The sequence below is a fragment of the Hydra vulgaris genome, chromosome 01, assembly GCF_038396675.1.
Source record: "Hydra vulgaris chromosome 01, alternate assembly HydraT2T_AEP".
Taxonomy (NCBI): Eukaryota; Metazoa; Cnidaria; class Hydrozoa; order Anthoathecata; family Hydridae; genus Hydra; species Hydra vulgaris.
In genome coordinates this window covers 4,436,183-4,456,703 of record NC_088920.1, presented here as the reverse complement: position 1 = coordinate 4,456,703, position 20,521 = coordinate 4,436,183, and the positions used below count along the sequence as shown (strand labels likewise).

Below are 20,521 nucleotides of genomic sequence, written 5' to 3'. Positions count from 1 at the left end.
TCTGGCCCTATACTCTTTTTTATTTACATTACCAATCTACCAGATATTCTCATATAAAAGATGGTATTGTTTGCTAATACTACCATTAATTCTTTTCTTGATAAGAAGCCAATACTCTCTGATTGCTTGGTGGGTGCTTTTGAGCTTGAAAAAGATATAACTTCTGCTACAGCATTGGGCTCACAGTGGCTGGTAAACTTTATTTCAGATAAAACCCAATTTTTATCAGCCAATTGTTACCGCAATAATTTAGATCTATATATTTATGAATGGTGATGTATTTGACAAGAAATCTATCCTTCATCTTTTAGGAATAACTCTTACTTTCAATCTTTCATGGAGACCATATCTCAAATCCATTGCAAAATCAGCATCGGCTACAGTTGCATCTCTTTATCATGCTTGACACTTTTTTACTCTGGATTCTATTCTTTATCTCTATAAATCTAAAATCTATTCTTGTATGGATTACTGTAGCTATATCTGGGGTGAATCTTCCAATGGTGCCCCAATGCAAAAACGCATTGTAAACATAGTTTGACTTGCTCTTGCAGCCAGCCTTGAACCATTATCACATCGTCTTATGTTGCTTCTCTTTCTCATTTCTTCAAATACTATAGCGGACACTGCTCTAAAGAGCTAGCATTTCTTATGCTATCTACTAAACTTCATTTTCGTGTTACTTGTCATTCAATTAATTCTCATCTCAATTCTTTTTACTGTGACAATTGGTCAAAAAACTCTTGTTTGTTCAGTCTTTTTCGTCAAACATCAGTTCTTTGGAATTCACTTCCTTCATCTTGCTTTCCTGATTCATATAATTTTCAATCTTTTAAGTTGTTTGCCAGTTGTTATCTTGCTCTATAAACTTAATCTTTTTTTTTCCTTTTTTGTTAGTTTGCACACTTTTTTTATTGATAAACATAATACTGTGGCTGTTGCTCATATTGGTAAAAGTGTACGTTCCTATCAAACTCTTTAATAATATCAAACTAAAATCAAACTTCTTAATAATATTAAACTTCCTACTAATGCTACCTTAAGGAAGAGTGAGATTATTTTTGTGACTTTTAATTGATTTTTAAGCTAATGTGTTTTGTTTTTGTGAAAACTGTGGTTCCTTCTTAAATTTTTGGACACAGACATGAATTTATCTTTTTTTTCTGCTTTTAAGTTTCAAGTAAAGTTTCACTTGACCCTTTGGTTTTCTCTTTCTCTTGTGAAACTGCTATTTAGTTAAGTCTACTTAAAACACCTTAATAACGAAAGTTTTTATTTATTTTTTAGATGAATGTGTAATCTATACTTTTCAAATATGTACAACTGACAATGTCAAAAATGCATGTCAGCCTGACATGCTTTTTGAAACATCAAAGAAATATGAATGATTTAGTTGCTAAGGCTTTTCTAGCTTCACATATTAAAAAAAAACTTGAACATTTTTACTGTCCGAAATTTGATTGCACCATAAAATCAAATATTAAAGAGCAATACATGAATCTAAATAACACATTTTAAAAGTAAACCTTTAATTACTCATGTGTGTAATAGTTTTGAAAATAATGAACAAACAATAAGTACAGAACGAGAATAAACAATGAGCAAGTAACAAAGTAGTTTGTGATTATAGTTTACTAGCTAATAGAGAGTACACTCAGCCCACAAAATATGGGTTTGTAGTTTAAATCCAATGTATTTATATTTATAACATTTTCGTATGTTTTAAGTTACAATATGTAGCCAAATATTTATGTTAGAAAATTGAAACAATTTTTATCTAAGCCTTTTTTATTTCCTACCCTTTTTTGTGACTTAAGCTCACTTTTCTTCCGTATAACCAGCCAATCCTGCTGCTGTAGTTGGATTACTAGCTAATAGAACTTTGACCTCCTCTTTCTGAGCTTTTCATAAAAGGTTTTCTCACTTTTACTTAAAAAAACTTTACTTTAGTAAATTTGATTAAATTTTTTTGATTGTTTTTATTATTTTCCTTTTCTTCATCAAAAGATATATTGTGTATTCCTTTAACTTTTTTTTATAGTTGGTTTACTTTTGTCAAAAAACCAAACCCTGGTTTTTCATTGAAATTTTAATTTTTTTTTATTAAATTTTATATTTTCCATTAAAAAGTTTGTTTCTTAAATCTTATACTAAAGGTTCTCTTAAGTATGAGTAAACTGTTTTTTCTGTGCATTTTAATATACTGAAAAACACAGTAACGTTATTCTGTATATTTAAATGTAAAAATAGTTAATTAAAAAAGACTTACATAATGAAGCAACTGAATTTACTAACTCTGATTACATATATTTTTGAATTTGGAATTTAGAAATAAAATAATTTAGAAATAGCATATTTATATTTGATTAAAAGTGTTTCACCCCTATGCTTTTTAATAGTAATAATTTAACTATATTTTTTAGAGACATCAAGTTCATCAGAAAGAGATAACAGAGTTTCTGTCAAAAAAGGTAGTTATAATACTGTTTTTTTTTAAGTTACTTAATATTTAATATATTTCAAAAGAATGATTACCAATTGAGTATCTGCGCGTTTTGTTCACTTAAAAAGTATATATATTTTTTTCAACCATATCCCTAACCATAATCTCTACAATTTTTCAAGCTGTAATTTCTGAGCTCATAATATAAAGAAAATAATGATTATAAAATTTTTGTTTGCTAATTTAACGTAACTAGATCATAAAAAATCAATTCCACTACTGGAATCTCTGCAATAGCTCATTGAGGTCCTACTCATAATAGTAAGTTACTCCTATTAAATCAGAAAAACTTCCAGATTTCCCAACTTGCTCATCACCAGAGTTTATTGTTACTACTAATCTTCTACCATTAGTAACGCTAGGAATGAAGTCATTTTTCCAAAATTTCTGTAAAAAGAGATGTTGTAGAATCAATTTTTGGTTTTGATTGATACAATAGTCCAGATGATCTATTAGCAAATGAGGTAATATGAGAGCCATTCTGCGAATGAAGATAAAAATCTAACCCAACTAAACCAGATGAGCAGTATATACATCTGCTATTAATGCCATATCCAGGAAATATTGCATAATTACTATAGTTATAGGGTGTCCAAGGTTGAATAACTGAGTTATTGTTTACAGTAGAATTGATTGCAAAGATCTGAAATAAATGGGGGTATTAATGAAATAATATTTGCTTGTTGTGTTGAACTTATTGTAATAAAAGTTTGCAACCAATATGTAAGTAGATTTTCAGTTTTATTGTATAATTCAATTTTCAAATTAGATCTAAATGGTGAATTGAGTGTAAAGTATCCTCCTAATTCAATATTAGAATGTATATTACAACTTTGTAATGAGTTAGTATAAAATGGTCCACCAAGTGGAGCGAATAATAAATCACAAGCTAAACCTATAATATTTATTCCAATGCTTCCTATGCAAAGTGTATTCTCTGCATATATCCTAATAAATATGTTACTTGATACACTTCCATTAGGATTTGTTCCTTTAAATGCTAACCATAGTTTTCTGAGAATACCAGGACCACTATTTTGAATAAAAATTTTAATTAGTGATTGCTTGCAGCCTTATTAGAAGTGATGATGTTAAAAAAAAAAAAAAAGTTTACTTTTGTTTTTGCCATTCAACTTTTCTATTTCAACTTTTTCAAAAATTAATTTTTTACCAGAACCTAGAACAAGTTCTAGAAAATATAGTTTTTTCAGTATGTTAAAATAGAATAAAATATAATGTAATAATAGAATAAAACATTAGTGTTCTATTTGAGGTCAGTTTAAGTATGTTGATAGAACTTTTGGGTGGAGAAACTTAACTTCAAAATCAACTTCTTCTTGATTGATTTTAGTTATGATGTTGATCCACATTCATGATCTAACCTTTCATTACTAATCTCATGATTACCTAAAAAAATTTTTATTTTTGATTCTAAATAGTTTATTTTTTTAATTAAGGTACTTTAGCTAAAGTGGAAGTTTCGGGCACCATGTAACTTCAGTCATTTTGAAATAAATATATAAATAAAACAAGCATGCAAAACTCAAATTTTACAAACTTTTTTTTCTCAAATAATATTTGTAATTAGTTCGTAAATATGAATCTATTAAAAAAATAACAATGTTTATATGCAACCTGCAATGTTTATATGCAACCTAATTCTTTAGCAAAAAATTTGAAAAAATGCTAACTATTAAAATCTAAAATTAGCAAATCATTAAAATAAATGATCAAATTTAATCTTAGTATTAATAAGAATCACCAAATTAGTTATATTTACAAAAATTTATTTAGTTTTTGAAAATTAATTACTTTTTTTATAAAAATTTGTAAAATTTTAAAATACTCTAACTTCAGTCATTAACGGATAAAAAATGAAGGAGACAATTAGCAGTAATATGGTGAAATAATGATAAGTGTTGTGAATGTAAAATTTAATTTTGACCATTTTATAATGGATACACACCATGGTATTTTATTTTAATAAAACTTTTTTTATAAATTTTAAATTAACTGACGGTTCTTTGAGTTTTAAAAAATATGAAGCTTGTGATTTTTTGAGATAAAATTACAGCTCAACAACAATTAAGGATTTGTTGCGAATCCTGTGACGATTGGTTGCGTGGATCTTGCTCATTTAAAGCAAAGTAGTGTTTTTTTGTTAATTAAAAAAGTTTTTTTAAGTTAATTGAAAAATATATTTTTAATTTTATTAACCAGTGACATAGCAAATGTGATAATAGCTAAAGTAATAAATTAGTTGGCTAATTACAATAAAAGTTTAAAATACTACTACTTTTATTTAAAAAGGTCTTTTTATGTTTTTTTCCTTCTTGTTTTCTTTGGTGCCCCAAAAGACTTTTTTTTTAAGCCCAGGGGATGCCCTCCTTAGTTACTGTTATTACCTGAATTTATATCATAATTTTACGATAAAACATTTAAAAATTAGTTTTCATTATTTGTGACATAAAGTTTGTCATATGTTATTAGTATTTACATAGCAGCCAAACTTATGAGATGGTATTGAAAGTTCGGTCAAAGTAGATGTTTTCATTTTAAATTAAATATTGAGTACTAGTTTTCATTTTTCATTTTTTTATTTTTACAATATCAATTATCAATATAACTTTCTGTATGTTTCAGGAAAAAAATTTAATTATTTATGCATGATAAATGTTTAAAGTATATAAGATTTTTTTATTAGTAAAATAAAAAAAGTAAAAAATGTAACAAAAAAAAAAATTATTTTATAAGTGACGACTTTAAACAGCAATGTTCTCCTTAATAAACTTTATATAAAAATCATTAAAGTTAATTTACTCGAAAAGTAGAAGGATTTTGTTGAGAAGAAAAAAAAAGACAAACTTTTTTGAAAGCCATTTGAAATAAATAACTTTGACCTTTACTTATTGTTTTATGTTATTAAAAAATTATTTGTTACTTTATTATAGTTTATTATTATAAATCACTGCTAATAATTTTTTATAAAAATATCAATGAATAATATATATATTTTTTTATATTTATATAAATATGTATTTTTATAATGTCTTTAAATAAATAAAAAGCTACATCAATTTTTTAAATAAACAATTTAATAATTTTTGCATTTATGTTAATGCAAAGAATTGTTAAGAATCTTTTTATTTAACTTTTAAATGTTTTCATTTATTAAACAATCGTTAGATGTAAGTTTCTACTTTATTTAAAAAGAGTTTAGCATATAATATTATAATATTGTATTATAATATTATATTATAAAAATGTAAATTAGAATTTTAGTTATTTATTTTAGTTTTAGTTTTTTAATTTTAGTTTTCATTATTTTTTTTACAAAGCTTCTTCTTTTACAAAAAGTTTTTATTTCAAGTTTTAATTTTTATTTATTTTTATTTAACAATAATTAAAAAAGTTACTTAATATGCATGATTGATTATAGTATTAAAAAGATAAATTATTTTTACTGCATCTTTAACAGTACACTTTATTTTTTTAATTTATCTTTCATTTGTACTTTTTCAAACATAAAGTTTTTGCTAGAACTAAAGCAAGCTCTAGAAAATATAGTTTTTTCAATATGTTTAATATAAAATATTAGTCTTCTATTTATGGCCAGTAAAAATATGTTAAGGAAACTTTTGGGTTAGTTAAAACATGTTGATGGGAACTTTTAGTGAAACTTTACTTCAAAATCAACTTCTTCTAGATTAATTTCAGTTATGTTGATCCACCACTTACCATCATAGACTCAACCCTAGGAAATAGGGTCGGTATTCGCCAATACCAACCTAACTGCTGACCTAAACATGTTTAAGGTCGGCAAAAAATGGCTGACCTTATTTCTCTGTTTTATGGTCAAACCTTTGTTTTATATTTTTTCTGCCAACTTGATGCCGACCTCACACAGATTATTGCCAACCTTATTTTTCATTATTCCGAGGGAATTTAGACAACTGCTACATAACTTTCTAAGCTAAAGGTATCATTTTGAAATATATTTTGTTTCTAACTTGTTGAGTGTTTTTTGCTCTGCATTTTACCTCAGACTACAATAATTTTTTGTAAAATCTCCAATAATTGTTATGCGTAATTGATCTATGTTTTGATTTAGTTGTTTAACATACTGAGATTAAGAGTGGCAATAAAAGAACAAGCTCGCAGCTTTTTAAAACAATAGACTAATAGTCCTATCCATAATATCCATAAAAATCTGCATCAATAAAAGTCAAAATATCTGCTGTCAAGCTCAATAGTGTTGTGCAATCTATAGTTTCCCATTTTGTATTCTATTTTGCTTTTAGTTTATCTCAAAATCATCTTCATCATTTTCACTAATCTCATACAAGTAAGTGGGAATTATTTCTTTACCAGGATATCACCACATTGTTCAAGCATGCATTCCTTGTTTTTTGCTGAATAAACAGTTTTTGAAAGTATATCGTTAAATGTTTTACCTATGTTTACTGCATCCAATAGCTATATGGCATTTTGGTGATAAGAACAAACACAAACTGTATGTGTATCATCTACACCTTGCAAAATTCACCATTTCAGTCTAAATGAGGCATAATTTGAGTAGCTCTTTTGTATTTCTGGATTGTTTTTTATGTATAACACAAGTCTTGGTCGGGAATGGGTAGCGATCGCTCTCGATTACTGACCATGGAAATAATATTTATTTGTGAAAAACTGGCCAGATTTTTTAGTAGTTTTGAGAACATATATGTCTGTATAACAAAAAAAATTTGTTTTAGGGACATACATGGAAACATACATAAACTTTAATGTTCTTAAAACATCTTAGTGCAGATGAATAAAAAGAATATTCACGAACACTAAAAACTCGCCAAATCTAAGAACAAACTAATTCTATTGGTTTAAAAAATACGCTGACCAAGAGAAAAATGTTCTAGATTAATCTGTTGAAATGTTTTAAAACTTGTATTATTTGAGATTTGTTAAGTTTTGAAATTCCAAGCATAAAATTGTTTTAAGAATATTAAACTAACTATTATTATAATTGGCTCATTCAGCCACATCTGAATATCTGTAAATTTTTTAAACTATTATTATTTGTTTACATAAATAAATGATTTGAATATATGTTTTTTAAATTGTTAAAATTTCGAAAGTTTATTATATATTATAGATTTTATTTGTATATTCTTATTTTTATAAAAATTAAAAAACATACTATTAACTGATAAATATTTTCATTCCAACATTTCAAGCGCTAGTAAAGTATGATAATCTTTTTTTTTTTTTTGACTCCTTAAATAAAAACTTGCCATCTCCTATCACAAACTTGTTCACAGAAAGTAGACTATTACACTCCTACTCTGCTAGAAATATACGCAATTAAAAACTAAATTTACCATCTTTTTAAACCTAAAAGTATGGTAAAAATTCTATTGTTTATTAGTGCGTCTGTGAATGGAACAGGAGCCTTGCATGCATTTTGAATGAGTCCGTAAACTATATCCTTAAATACCTTTATTCCATCTTAAACAATATTAATTTGAAAAAGTTCTAAAAAACATTTTATTCTAACTTTTAGACATATTATCCTAACGATTAAAATATTCTTTTAATTTACTTTTCGCTGTTACTACCTTTATTATTTTTTTTTTTTATTATTATTAAACCTGCAAATTATGATTTCTACATGTTTGTTTTAATGTATGGCGAAATAGCTTATAATCCTTTTTCGTTAAAAATCTTAGCGTAGTAATCTCTAACTTAAGAAGTTGTACTATAGGTCTTTGGTTGAACAGAGAAGTTGCTCTTTTATTAAGCTTATAATTTCATCAAAGTTTTCAGCCTTTTTTTTTTTTTCTTTTTTATTCAATTTGTTTTGTAACACATTTTTGAGGTAATATTGAGGCCTTTGATTGTGTTTTGATGTTTTTGATGTCAGGTTAATCTTATGGTACCTTTAATAACCTCCCATAAACCTTATGATAACCTCCTAAGAACCTTATGATAACATCCTATGAACCTTATGATAACCTCCTATGAACCTTTAGTTTTTAAAGTTGTTATTTATCTTTTTTTTTTTTTATTTTGCTAAAAATTAGCTATGAACATTATGATAACCTTCTATGAATCTTATTATAACCTCCATGAACCTTATGGTAACCTCCTATTATTCTTATAATAAACCTTATGATAACCTCCAATAAATATTATGAACCTTATTGTAACCTGATTACCTCCTATTAATCTTATGATAACCTTATATCTTATGATTACCTTCAATGAACCTGATGGTAACTTTCTATAAACCTTATTATTGTTTTATATAAACCTTATGATAACCTCCTATAAATCTTATGATAGCCTCCTATGAACCTTATCATAACCTCCTATTAACATTATGATAACCTCCTATTAATCTTATAATTACCTTCTATGAACCTTATGATTTTCTCCTATTAATCTTATGATAGTCTTTAATAGTTTTATGTTAAAGTTTTTAAAGTTGTTGCTTATAATTTTTTTTTTTAATTTATTAAGTTATTAAATTTTCATTAGGAAACTCTAACTTTTTTTTTTTTTAAGTATCTTTGCTTCCAACAAAGCTGCAAGCAACCACTGAAAGAGAAAAGATAAAGATTGTAGCGCAAGATAACGATTGACTGACAACTTAAAGAATTGCAAATTTTATCAGGAAAGCAAGATGAAGGAAGCAAACTCCAAAGAGCTGATGTTCGAGGAAAAAAACTAGACGAATAAGCGTTTTCAGAGCACTTATGAACAGTCACAGAAAAAGGATGAGACTTAATTGAATAACAAGTAACACGAGAATGAATTTTAGTAGATGGCACAAAAGACGCTAATTCTTTAGAGCAGTGCCCATCATAGTATTTGTAGAAAAGAGAAAGAAAAGCAACATTACGACAATGTGATAATGGTTAAGGGTTGGTTCCAGGAGCAGGTCCAACTATGTTTACAATGCTTTTTTGCACCTTGTCTAAAAGAGAAAGGGCATCATTAGAAGATCCGCCTCAGATATGGCAACAGTATTCCATACAAGACCTGATTTGAGATTTATAGAGATAAAGAATAAAATCCGAAGTAAGAAAGTGTCAAGTTCGATATAGAGATGCAACCTTAGCAGATGCTAATTTTGCAACTGATATGAAATATGGTTTCCAAAAAAGATTAGAAGTAATAGTTAATCCTAGAAGATGAAGAGTAGATGACTCATCGAGTACATCATCGTTCATAAATATAGGAAGATCTAAATTATTGCGATAATGATTGGCTGAAAAAAATTGGGTTTAATTTGTACTGAAGTTCACCAGCCACTGTTAGCCCCATGCTGTATCAGAAGTGAGATCCTTTTCAAGCTCAAATGCCCCCTCCAGGCAATCAGAGAGAGTTGGTTTCTTATCACGACAAGAATAAATGGTAGTATCATCAGCTAACAATGCCACCTTAGATATGAGAATATCTGGAAAATATGTGAAGAACGGAAATCTGGAAAATGTGAGAATATCTATTAGAATATATTATGCGGTAGTGGTGTAGTGGTAAAGCGCTTGCTTCATAAGTGAGAGGTTCCGAGTTCGATCCCCACCACATCCCTGGTAGTACCGCGCTCAACTTGTTTCTCTGCGCAGCGGCCTTGTTCGTCAAGGTTCGTGTTTCGGAGTTATAGAGTTGAGAGAGGGTTGTAACCACTATTAAGTAGTCTCCTCATCTGTAGTGGCTTTATTGGTCTTGAGGAGGTGAATAACAACAACAACAACAACAACAAAAAAAATATCTGGAAGATATAATAATGTAAACTAAAAAGAGTATTGGGCCAAGGATAGAATCTTGAGGAACCCCTGAAGTTACAGAATAAGAAGAAGAGCTCTGTCCATTAAGGACAACTTTTATACTACGATTGGAAAGGTAGGATTCAATAATTTTAAAGGTGTTGTCAGATACACCATAAGAATAAAGCTTATGGAGGAGAACCGCATCCAAAACTTTGTCAAAAGCTTTTGAAATGTAAAGAGCTATGGCCTTAACCTCTCCATCTTTATCTAATGCACAATAAAACCTATCAGTTATTACTGTTAGCAAGTCAGCAGTAGAAAAAGAAGATCGAAATCCATATTGATGGTCAGAAAGTAAGTTATTAAATTTAAGATGAGAAATTAAGTGTATGTTAATTAAAGATTCAAAAACCTTGCTTATCATAAGAAAAAGACTAATGGAACTGTAGTTATACAAATCAGATTGCTCTCCAGCATTTTTGAAGATAGGGATAACTGATGCCGCTTTCCAGCAGGCTGGAAAACAAGACTTTGATAAGGACTTGTTGAATAGTTTTGAGAGTATAGACAACAGCTCTGGAGAACACTTCTGCAAGACAATAACTGGTATGTTGTCCGGGCCACAAGCTGTAGAAGTGTCTAGGCAGGAAATTACTTTAGATACAGAAGCTGAAGTAATGCGAATGTCAAGCAGTGGATCAACCTGTTTGTTGTCAATATCAGGTAGAATGCAACTAGTGGAATCAAGGTTGATATTGATGAAAAGTATTTACCAAACAATTCAGCTTTGTCTTTTGGTGAGGTGACATTGTATAGTCTGAACCATACAAGAGAGCTGGAAATAAAGATTTGCCCTTATTATTAATACTATTAAAGATCTCCAGAACTCATGAGAGCCTAATTTTTGACATGAAATACCAGATTTTATGACCTTAGAATAGCGGGCTTTGGCGTTAGACAAAACCTTTTTTCAGTTTTTTCCAGCAGTAATAAACAGACGTCTGTTTTCAGGAGAATTGTTTTGCTGATAAATATGGAAGTAATGGTTTCGAATGGCAATCACAGCAGCACAGTGTGAGGAAAACCATAGAGGAGAATGAGGCTTGACTTGGAATCGCCGAGAGGGAACAAAAGATTCCATGCCATCCTTAATCCAAGAAGTTATGTAAGAAGCACATTTGTCGTAAGATGTTGCATGATCTCTTGTCAACAAATCTGTCAAGAAGATAACCATCAACACTAAGATCGCAAGATGAGACAGCTGAACTCAAATTAGTCTCGCAAAGAGTAAGTAGGTCTGATGAATTTTGCAAGAGGTACGACTCAGCAGATGAAAAGTTACTTCAAAGACCACGAATATTAGTGAATGATAGGTTAAGAGAACTTGCTGATGATGATGGTTTTTTTTTTTTTAGTTTTTAGTACTTTATTAATTTTTAAATTAGATTGAAGAACTTGACTCAAAGCATAGATAGTTCTCAGAACACTGCTTAATTGCCCAAGCAATTGCCTCATTACTATTAACAAACCCAAAGCCATAACAAAGGGCTCCAAATGTGGCCTCCACAATGCACACCTAAGGTACAAACAGGGACATCATCCCTGGGCAAGAAATTTAATAAGAAATTTCAGTAAAAAAAGTGTTTTTTTTACTAATAATCAGTTATATTTAGAAGGTTTTTTAACCAACAATTCTATGCTTAAATAAGAAATTATAACAAATAAAAATGTCTGTCAAATATTAACTCAAAATATAATTTTGGTTTAAAGTATATTTATTCTTCATTACTATCAATAAAAATCAATTACATAATAATTAATTTAATTCATATTAATAACAAGAATTTTTTTTGTGAAGAAATTTCAGAACTTTATTAGGATTGAAATTACTAATAAGACTATAAAATAATATTTTTTCAAGGTGTAGTACTTTAATTTTGATAAGTTTAAAAAAAACGACAAAAAAAAAATGAAAATTTTTTTAAAAAAATGAAAAGATAAATTATAATAAGTAAAGTATTTTATTTATTTTTCTAAATTTTAAAAAAATTTTAATTATTTTAAATTACATTTCGCGTTTCTTAATTACAACTTTCATCTTCTAAATTACATCTTACGTTTCTTTATTAGATCTGTTGTTTTATTTTAATTACATCTTGAAAAGTGTTAAAGTACTTTAAATAATTACTTTTTATTTATTTAAGGAAATAAAAATAATCATAGGAAATAAAAAGGTAAATTTGTTTAACTTAAGCTTGCCTTTTTTTTTTCTTTTTTTTTATTGCGGTTATGTCTCTCACGTCACCTTAACCTCAAAACATGAAACTTGCAAACAAGACCACTGTGCAAAAAAAAAAAAAATTGTGTAAGTGCCATTGTTAAAAAGTTTCTTAAAAGTGATACTTAAATTAGATTTCATATTAAAAAGTTTTTCAGAAGTCATACCTTCAATCAATTTTAGTAAAAAAAATTGGTTAGAAGTAATAATTTAAATAAATAGTTTTCAGACATAATAACAAATAGAAAGTATTTCAAATATATTAACATTAACTCTAAATAAAAATTTTGTTAAAGATAATTTTAATTTTAAATCAATAAAAATCATTTCACAAGAAACTAATTAAATTCATTTGATTTATCAAAAGTTTTATGTCAAGTTTATTATATTAAATATTTTTTGTGTATATAAAATTACAGTATTAATGATCATCATCGTCATGATCATAAACAGTAGCCAAATTGTGATAATGATATTACTAGAAATTATGTTTTATTTAGATTTGTTGAAGATGTCTGCTGAACTAAAAAAATTTTATCAAAAATTTTATGCCAAAATTGGTGAGCTTCAACTGTTAATAAAACCATCCACAGATGTTGATGTAATGCAAGCATTTGTTGACTTATGTATTGTTGATGCAGGGAATGCTCAAATGGAACGCTCAGTGGATGCTGTTTCTAGTGTTGAACGAAAGAAATTTCTTGAAAAACAAATGCATTATAAACCAATTCCATATAGTAAAATATTTACGAAAGAAAAATCAGTAATATTAATATCTGGAATAGCTGGTATTGGAAAAACATGGTTGCTTAGAAAATGTTTGCTTGATTGGTCAAATGGTTTAATTTGGAAAAATGTCGAACTTGTTTTTTATTTGGAATGCAGGTGGCTTAATGAACGTCAAGATATTTCTAATATTAATGAATTACTAAATGCTTTCTATAAAGAAATTGTAAATGACTTTAACATTAATAATGACACTGCACTGTTTATAATTGATGGATTAGATGAGTTTAAATATTTCAATGAGTTATTAAATCCAAGTTTGACTTGTAACTATCCAATTGTTAATACTTTAAAAGAAATTCAAAAATACAAACATGTAATTGCCGGTAGAGTTTATGCAATAGATCAATACCAAAGTCTATCTACAAAACATAGTGATAAGTTAACTATTCAAATAATGGGTTTTAATGAAAATGGAATAAATAATTATATAGAAAATCATATAAAAGAAAAAAAAGAAGTTGTAAAAGAAGTTTTAAATGAGTCTCCTATTGCAAAAGCCATGGCATCTGTTCCGTTTTATTTATCTTCTATGTGTAAAATTATAAGTGATTCAAACAAAATAGATTCAAATTTTCTCTTAACAATGACAGATTTGAATGCAAATATTTTTTTATATTTTTTACGAGAACACATTTTTAAAAAGAAAAAATTGGTTTGTGAGATAATGGAAGATGATGCCAATAAAAAATCTATTTTGAATATTTGCGAAATTGCATATAAACTGTTTGTTGAAAATAAAATAATTTTTTCCAAAGAATTAATTCAAGATTTTTATTGTGACTTTGATAAAAATAAAGGTATTTTTTTGGGATTTATAGAAGAGATTAAAACAGATCTAGATTGTTATTATCAATTTGCACATTTGACGATAATGGAGTTTTGTGCATCTGTATATGCATATAATTGTTTAAGTAGTGATGAGATTATGGCCAATGAGAGGCTGAAGAGTTGCTTATCAATGATTTGTGGATTAGCCAATAAAAACCAAAACAGTTTATTAAAGTTTTTTGTTAACCTGAGTCCTTCAAATAAATCTTCACCTTGGTTTTCTAGTTTTAGTAAGTCATTTTAAATAAACACACTGATGTTCAATAAGATATAAATAATATTGAAATTTTTAACTCATTTTTAAGATCTTATTTTGTTAGTGCAATATATATATTTATATATGAGTGTTTGTCTTTGTTTGTATTTGTATTAGGTAAGGTTTTAATATGTTATTTATGTTAATTCAATTCATTCTTCAATATAAAAGTTGCGAAACAGCTAAATTTTTTGATTCATTGACTTTTGATTTTATTGATTGCATGCAAAAGTTAAGAAACAATTAATTTAGTTCTTGCATTAACTTTCATGCTAGAGTTGAGCAGCAACTTAATTTTATTTAAAAATATTTTCACAAATCATTAAAGTATCAACTTTTCCAAATATACTTTCATTAAGACAGTACTTGGTAGCATGTCTTTTTTAAGAATTTTTGTTTATAAAGTATAACATAACTTTTTATCAACTTTGTTTACAATATAAACTTATGACATAATAGCGCTTTTAAAATCCCTTCAACAGGATAGTTAAATTATTTTTTTTTCTTGGTTTTTAAAAGTTTGCGATAAATCCACAAAATAACATTTTACTTTGAAAAAGTTTTATTTTTACATTTAGAGTGAATATCTTTAAATTTTATAAGGGATTTTTAATGCACCAAAATCTTTTTGGTAGAGTAACTAATTGTTTCTTATATTTGCTTATAAAACATGCATTTTTTTCAACTTGTTAAAAAATATTATATATTTTTTTATATTTATTTTAGTGTGTAAGATAAGCTATAATTCTAAAAAAAAGAACAGATTCTGTAAACTTGGAGTGTATTTTTTTAATAAGTTAAGAGCTGAAAAAAACCAGTTAATAAACTTGATTTTAGCCTTATAACATAAATTAAGTGCAGCATTTGTTTTTGTTGGGCTGTGTTTTGTTTATTAATTTTGTAAGACTTGTATAACATATACAAGTTTAAGACTTGTATAGGTTCTGTTCTGCTAAAGCTGATAGAGACTAAAGTCATATAAGCTTTTTTTTGTTGTCTTTTATGTTTAGAACTAAAAAAATATAAAATTATTTAAAGTATAATTTAAAATAGGATCATTAAAAATATGTGAATCTACTATTTATTGTTTTGAATTGATGTTTGTGAACTTAAAAAGCTTTAGAAATTTTGGGGTTTAAATCTTTAGCATTTGGGGTGAAAAAAATTATTTAAAATTATGTCAATCTTGATCTCAAATAAAGCATATTTTCACAGAATTTTAAAAACAATACTTGTTTGTAATAAAAATACTAATTTTCATATGACTGCATAGAAATATTTTGTTAAAATTGTTTTTGAGTTGAGTGTATCAAAAAACAACTTTTTTTTTTGTAATAGAGCGGAAATTGTAATAGAGTGGAAAAGTTGTAATAGAGAAATTCTAATAGAGCGGAAAAGTGACATAAGGCTATCAAAAGTAATTGTGCCAAATTTTTCTGCATTTTTTATGTCTTCAGTTTGCGCTAGGGTTTTATTTTTCTAACAAAAACTTTTCTGACATTTTTTATAAAATAAAAATAACAAATTCTATGCATAAACAAGTGTTGTATCAGAGTTTAAACATTACACTATGATCAGGTTAGAAACGGTTACGATTTTTAAGTAAATATTTTGATGTCTTTGTAAAACTAAGACATCAAAATGTTTGCTTAAAAATATTTAAAACATAACTAAGTTATGTGGAAAATATTTTTGAAAAATGTTTAAAGGTTTCCTGTAATAAAGTTTAACTTTCTAATCCATTTGGATCTCAAACTGTCTTTTTGTGATGAATAAATGCATTATTTTTTGCAATGCAAATTTTGCACTTTATTTTAATGATTTGATTAAGACAATTAAGTGATGTTTCTAAAGTTTTATAGTTAATCTTGCATATAATTGTAATTATATCATTGTATAATGAAATTGTAATAAATGAAAGAATATTTTTATTTTTTTTTTATTTTTAACCAACACTGTTTTTATATAATTTGATTATAAACACACAATGAAAACCAGCATGTTTTACTTTTTTGATGTTCTTTTAAAAAAACATCAAAAACTTGTTTTGTTTTTAATAGTTAACAAAAACAAAATAAAGCACATTTCCAATTTTTTCTCTTAATAATGCCCATTTATATCAAAGACAAGAATAGACAGAATAGAGTTTACTAAAGAAATATGGGTTCTTTTACAAGCTGTTGGTTTAGAGACTTGGTTTTAGTTTTGAAAGTCTGGAGTATTGGTCTTGAAACTTTACTCTCTTGTACTTTCTTGATCCCTACAAATAAATATCTACGCAATTAATGGATTAGTAATTAATAATAGAGTACTATTATTAATTACTAATCCATTAATTGTACTACTACTAGGATAATACTACTACTAGGATAAACGTGTTATATAAGTTACGAAATTAAGATCGACAGTTGTTTGTTTGACTTCATACATAAAGTTTTTATGAAATATAAAGTCTAATAAATGTCAAAAAAGTCAATAATGTACCTCCAAATTGTTTACAAGTTAACAAAACAAACGTTAATTAAACGTACATAAGTTAACCTAACCAACTCTAATTTAATTATGCCTTTCCAGGTCTCACGAAGATTTTTTATAAAAAGAGATTTTTTCTATGAATAGGTAAATCGAATAATAATAAATATGTTGAAAAATAAATCAAGTTACCTTCAAAAAAATGCATATTTATAAACCTTGAAAAATATTCTTCTTTTATGAAGTATAAGTTAACACATCACCTACGCCACAAAAACTCTACGTTGCTTAAAAAAAAATTGGTTTTGTCGAGCGAAAAAACATTGCTTTTACCAATTTTTCACGTTAAAAAATGTTTGGCATGCCTTAGTATGCAAAAACTAGTACAATATAATAAAGGTATGTACGTATTTATGTCATACTAATTTTAAGAGGTTTTATTAAGGTATGTACGTATCTATTTCATAATTATTTTATGAGGTTTTATTAAGGTATGTAAGTATCTGTCATACTTATTTTACTGAGGTATGATGACTATGATGAGTAAATGTCTCCTTATTATGAATCTTTTTTTTTGTTTGTGTGTGTGTGAGCAACCGTTCTAATTACTTTGTATTTCACCATGACAGAATTTTTTCATAAGTCGTATTTCTGTTTAGGCTTTAATTGCTCAGTCTAATTCAAGAAACGCAGATTTTATATTTTATCTTATAAATTATAAAAACCTATCATTTTGGGAGACAGTTAAAATGCGAAAATGCGGATATTTTGAATAGGTAAATTGTGGGAATATAGTGCGATTTATTGTTCCTGGCTTTTTTTCTGCACTTTATTTCTGACCTGTTGAAAGTTTCAGTATTATACTAATGCAATATAAATCGCCCTTAAAGAAATAAATTCGTCAAAGTTTTTAATCGACGTCAAAATCGAATAAACAAATATTCTTTTTACAAAATTTCTTTAGAAATTTAATTTATAAAAACATTCACTTGTTTAATAAAATGTTTTATGTTTAATTAAAACAACCGATCAATGAAATTTTTTTGGAATATGAATAGGAATTGGAAAATGAAAATATTTTTAAGTTATATAAATAAATAATTTTTGTTATGTTATTTTAAGATATGTTTAATTTATAACTTGATTTTAAATTATTTTGTTTTAAAAATGTGATAAAATGTTTAAATTAACAAAGTTAAAAAAATATCTTTGTTTTTAAATTATTTTATTTAAAATTTTGATATTTTTATATATCATTTTAATCTAATATTAATTTATGTGTATAATGTTATTATGTAAAATATAATCTATTTAATAAAAATAAAAAATTTTATATGATTTTTTATTCACTCATTAAATTCATAAAAATTATATGTATGAATATGTAGAATATTATAATGTATATGTCATAATTTTGATTATTATTTTTAATTTTTATTTTTATTTAATTAAAATTTAATTTTACTTTAGATCGTCTATATAAAAGTTATGATATGAACAAATTCCGTGTTTTATTCATTGAATGTTTTTATGAAAGTCAATCATCATTTGATGAATTTACTGATGAAATAAAATCAATTGTTGATAAAGTAGAGTGGATTATTTTGATTAACAATGGAAAAACTTCTTACGAAACTTCTTGCGAAAATTATTTCGTAAATCATTACTTAAATTCTGGAAGAAAGTTAACGCTGTTAAGTGTTGATAAAAATATTTTAAGTGATGAAGAAAAAAAACTTTTAATTCGATGTTCAACTAATGTTTACAATGTCTGCTTTATTAGTCCGAATAATTTCAAAGAATGGAAACCGAACGATAAGATTGAAGTGTTGAATTTAATTAAATTGTTGGATATATGGATCCCAGAATATTTTATAGAAAAAAAAGATTTTGAGAATTTTCTTCCGTATATTAATTTTTGTAAAGAATTAGACCTTGACCTTCACAGAGACATTTTATTAAATTTTATTAAAGAAATTTATAAATGGATTAGTTGTTCGAAAATCAACAAGTTTAGGATCGCGTACCATGAAAAAGATATTAGTAACCTCGACGAATTGGAAAAATTAAAAAACACCATAAAATATTCAATACCTTAATTATATTAAATAAAAACAATAATTACAAATAACTAATGAAATATTTTAAGTAATAATTTACAATAGATATTTTTTTAAATACACGAATTAATTTCTCCGGTTTATTTAAAAGTTTAAATTTTTATTAATAAAATATCATAAAATAATTCGTTTTAAAATATATTAATAGTAATAATTATAATATAAATTATTAAATATAACTATTAATATGGTTTATAAATTTATATATATATATATATATATATATATATATATATATATATATATATATATATATATATTTAATTTTATTGCTATTATTATTAGTAATATTATACTAATAATTATAGTGATAAATTACGGTACATAATTATTGTTTTTTTTTTTATATTTTTATATTTTCAGTTTTTAATTATTATGTTATTAATAAATAATTTTTTCAAGTATATTGTTAATAAATATTTGATAAATATTTTATGTATACTTTTATTTTTTATTATGTTTAAGAACCTTTACTAAATATGCAAATTAAATATATATTTTTTATTTTATTTTATTATCTAATTCTTTTCAAATAGTATCGTACTATATTTAAGATAAAATCATAAGTTTTTGATTTGATTGAATTTTGAACAAACATAATTTTATAATTTTAAAAAAAAATGTTTTTATGTTAGATTTGCACTTTTTAAACACTTTTTACACAAATTTATGTTTATAAGAAATAATTTGTTAAGGTTTTCGCCATTCTTTATTAAAGAGATATGTGTCTTCGAGAAAATAAAAAAATTCGATGGTTTAGAAGAATTTTTCTTCAAAGCTTTATAGTTCGAAATTTCATGTTTCATCTCACGTTTTTACTTTATTTTAAACCGTCTTTAAATTTTACTTAATCGATCAAAATGTTATAAAATATAAAATGTTAATAAATATTTTAAGTTAATATATTTTTTTAAAAATGGTTTTCAATTTTTTTGTGAAAAGTTTTCTTTAAAAATTAATTTAAACATTTTTTTTACGACTAATAAGTAGACCTTAAAGGCGCTTTTACACTAGTCGAATTAAAGTCGCCATGCGCGATATTTTTCGCTGCTCCACATGCGCAGATGAATCAAACTTGTGTACCGCGAAAATGTGTCAATCTCCACATGAAAACAAAAGCTTTTGTTGCTTTATAAAAATTTGCGATAAAAAATAAGATGGAAAAGTTAAGATTTTTACTTTTTGTCAGAAAGTTATACATGAATATTTTTATATGGCAAAGAGAGAAAAGAAAAAAATTCGTTTTTGGATAAGAAAGATTTACGAAGAGAGAAAGTTAAAGGGGGAATATCCGACTCTTTTTAATGATTTGACACTTTATAATCATGAGATTTTTTATAAATTTTCGAATGTAACCTTCAACTATTGCAATAACAAAGGCTGTAGTCGCTTTACATAATTTTCTAATGACTGAAAATATAAATAACAATAATAGTTACTGCCTTTAAAACTTTGATCAGGAATGGAATGGACCGAATGAAATACAACTTGATGATTGGAGAAAAG

General features: G+C 26.0%; 1 protein-coding gene across 3 annotated transcripts in view; it reads left to right on the top strand.

Moving 5' to 3' along the window:
• Positions 1 to 19,137, top strand: part of LOC136075039 (NACHT, LRR and PYD domains-containing protein 3-like) — a 34,579-nt gene extending 15,442 nt beyond the window's left edge. For all 3 annotated transcript variants that reach the window (XM_065787261.1, XM_065787263.1, XM_065787262.1), the window contains exons 3-5: positions 2,424 to 2,471; positions 13,051 to 14,397; positions 18,366 to 19,137. In XM_065787261.1, the coding sequence (XP_065643333.1) occupies positions 2,424 to 2,471; positions 13,051 to 14,397; positions 18,366 to 18,994 (2,024 nt within the window). In that variant the 3' untranslated portion in view covers positions 18,995 to 19,137. The remainder of the gene's footprint in view (positions 1 to 2,423; positions 2,472 to 13,050; positions 14,398 to 18,365) is intronic.
• The last annotated feature ends 1,384 nt before the right edge of the window (positions 19,138 to 20,521 follow it).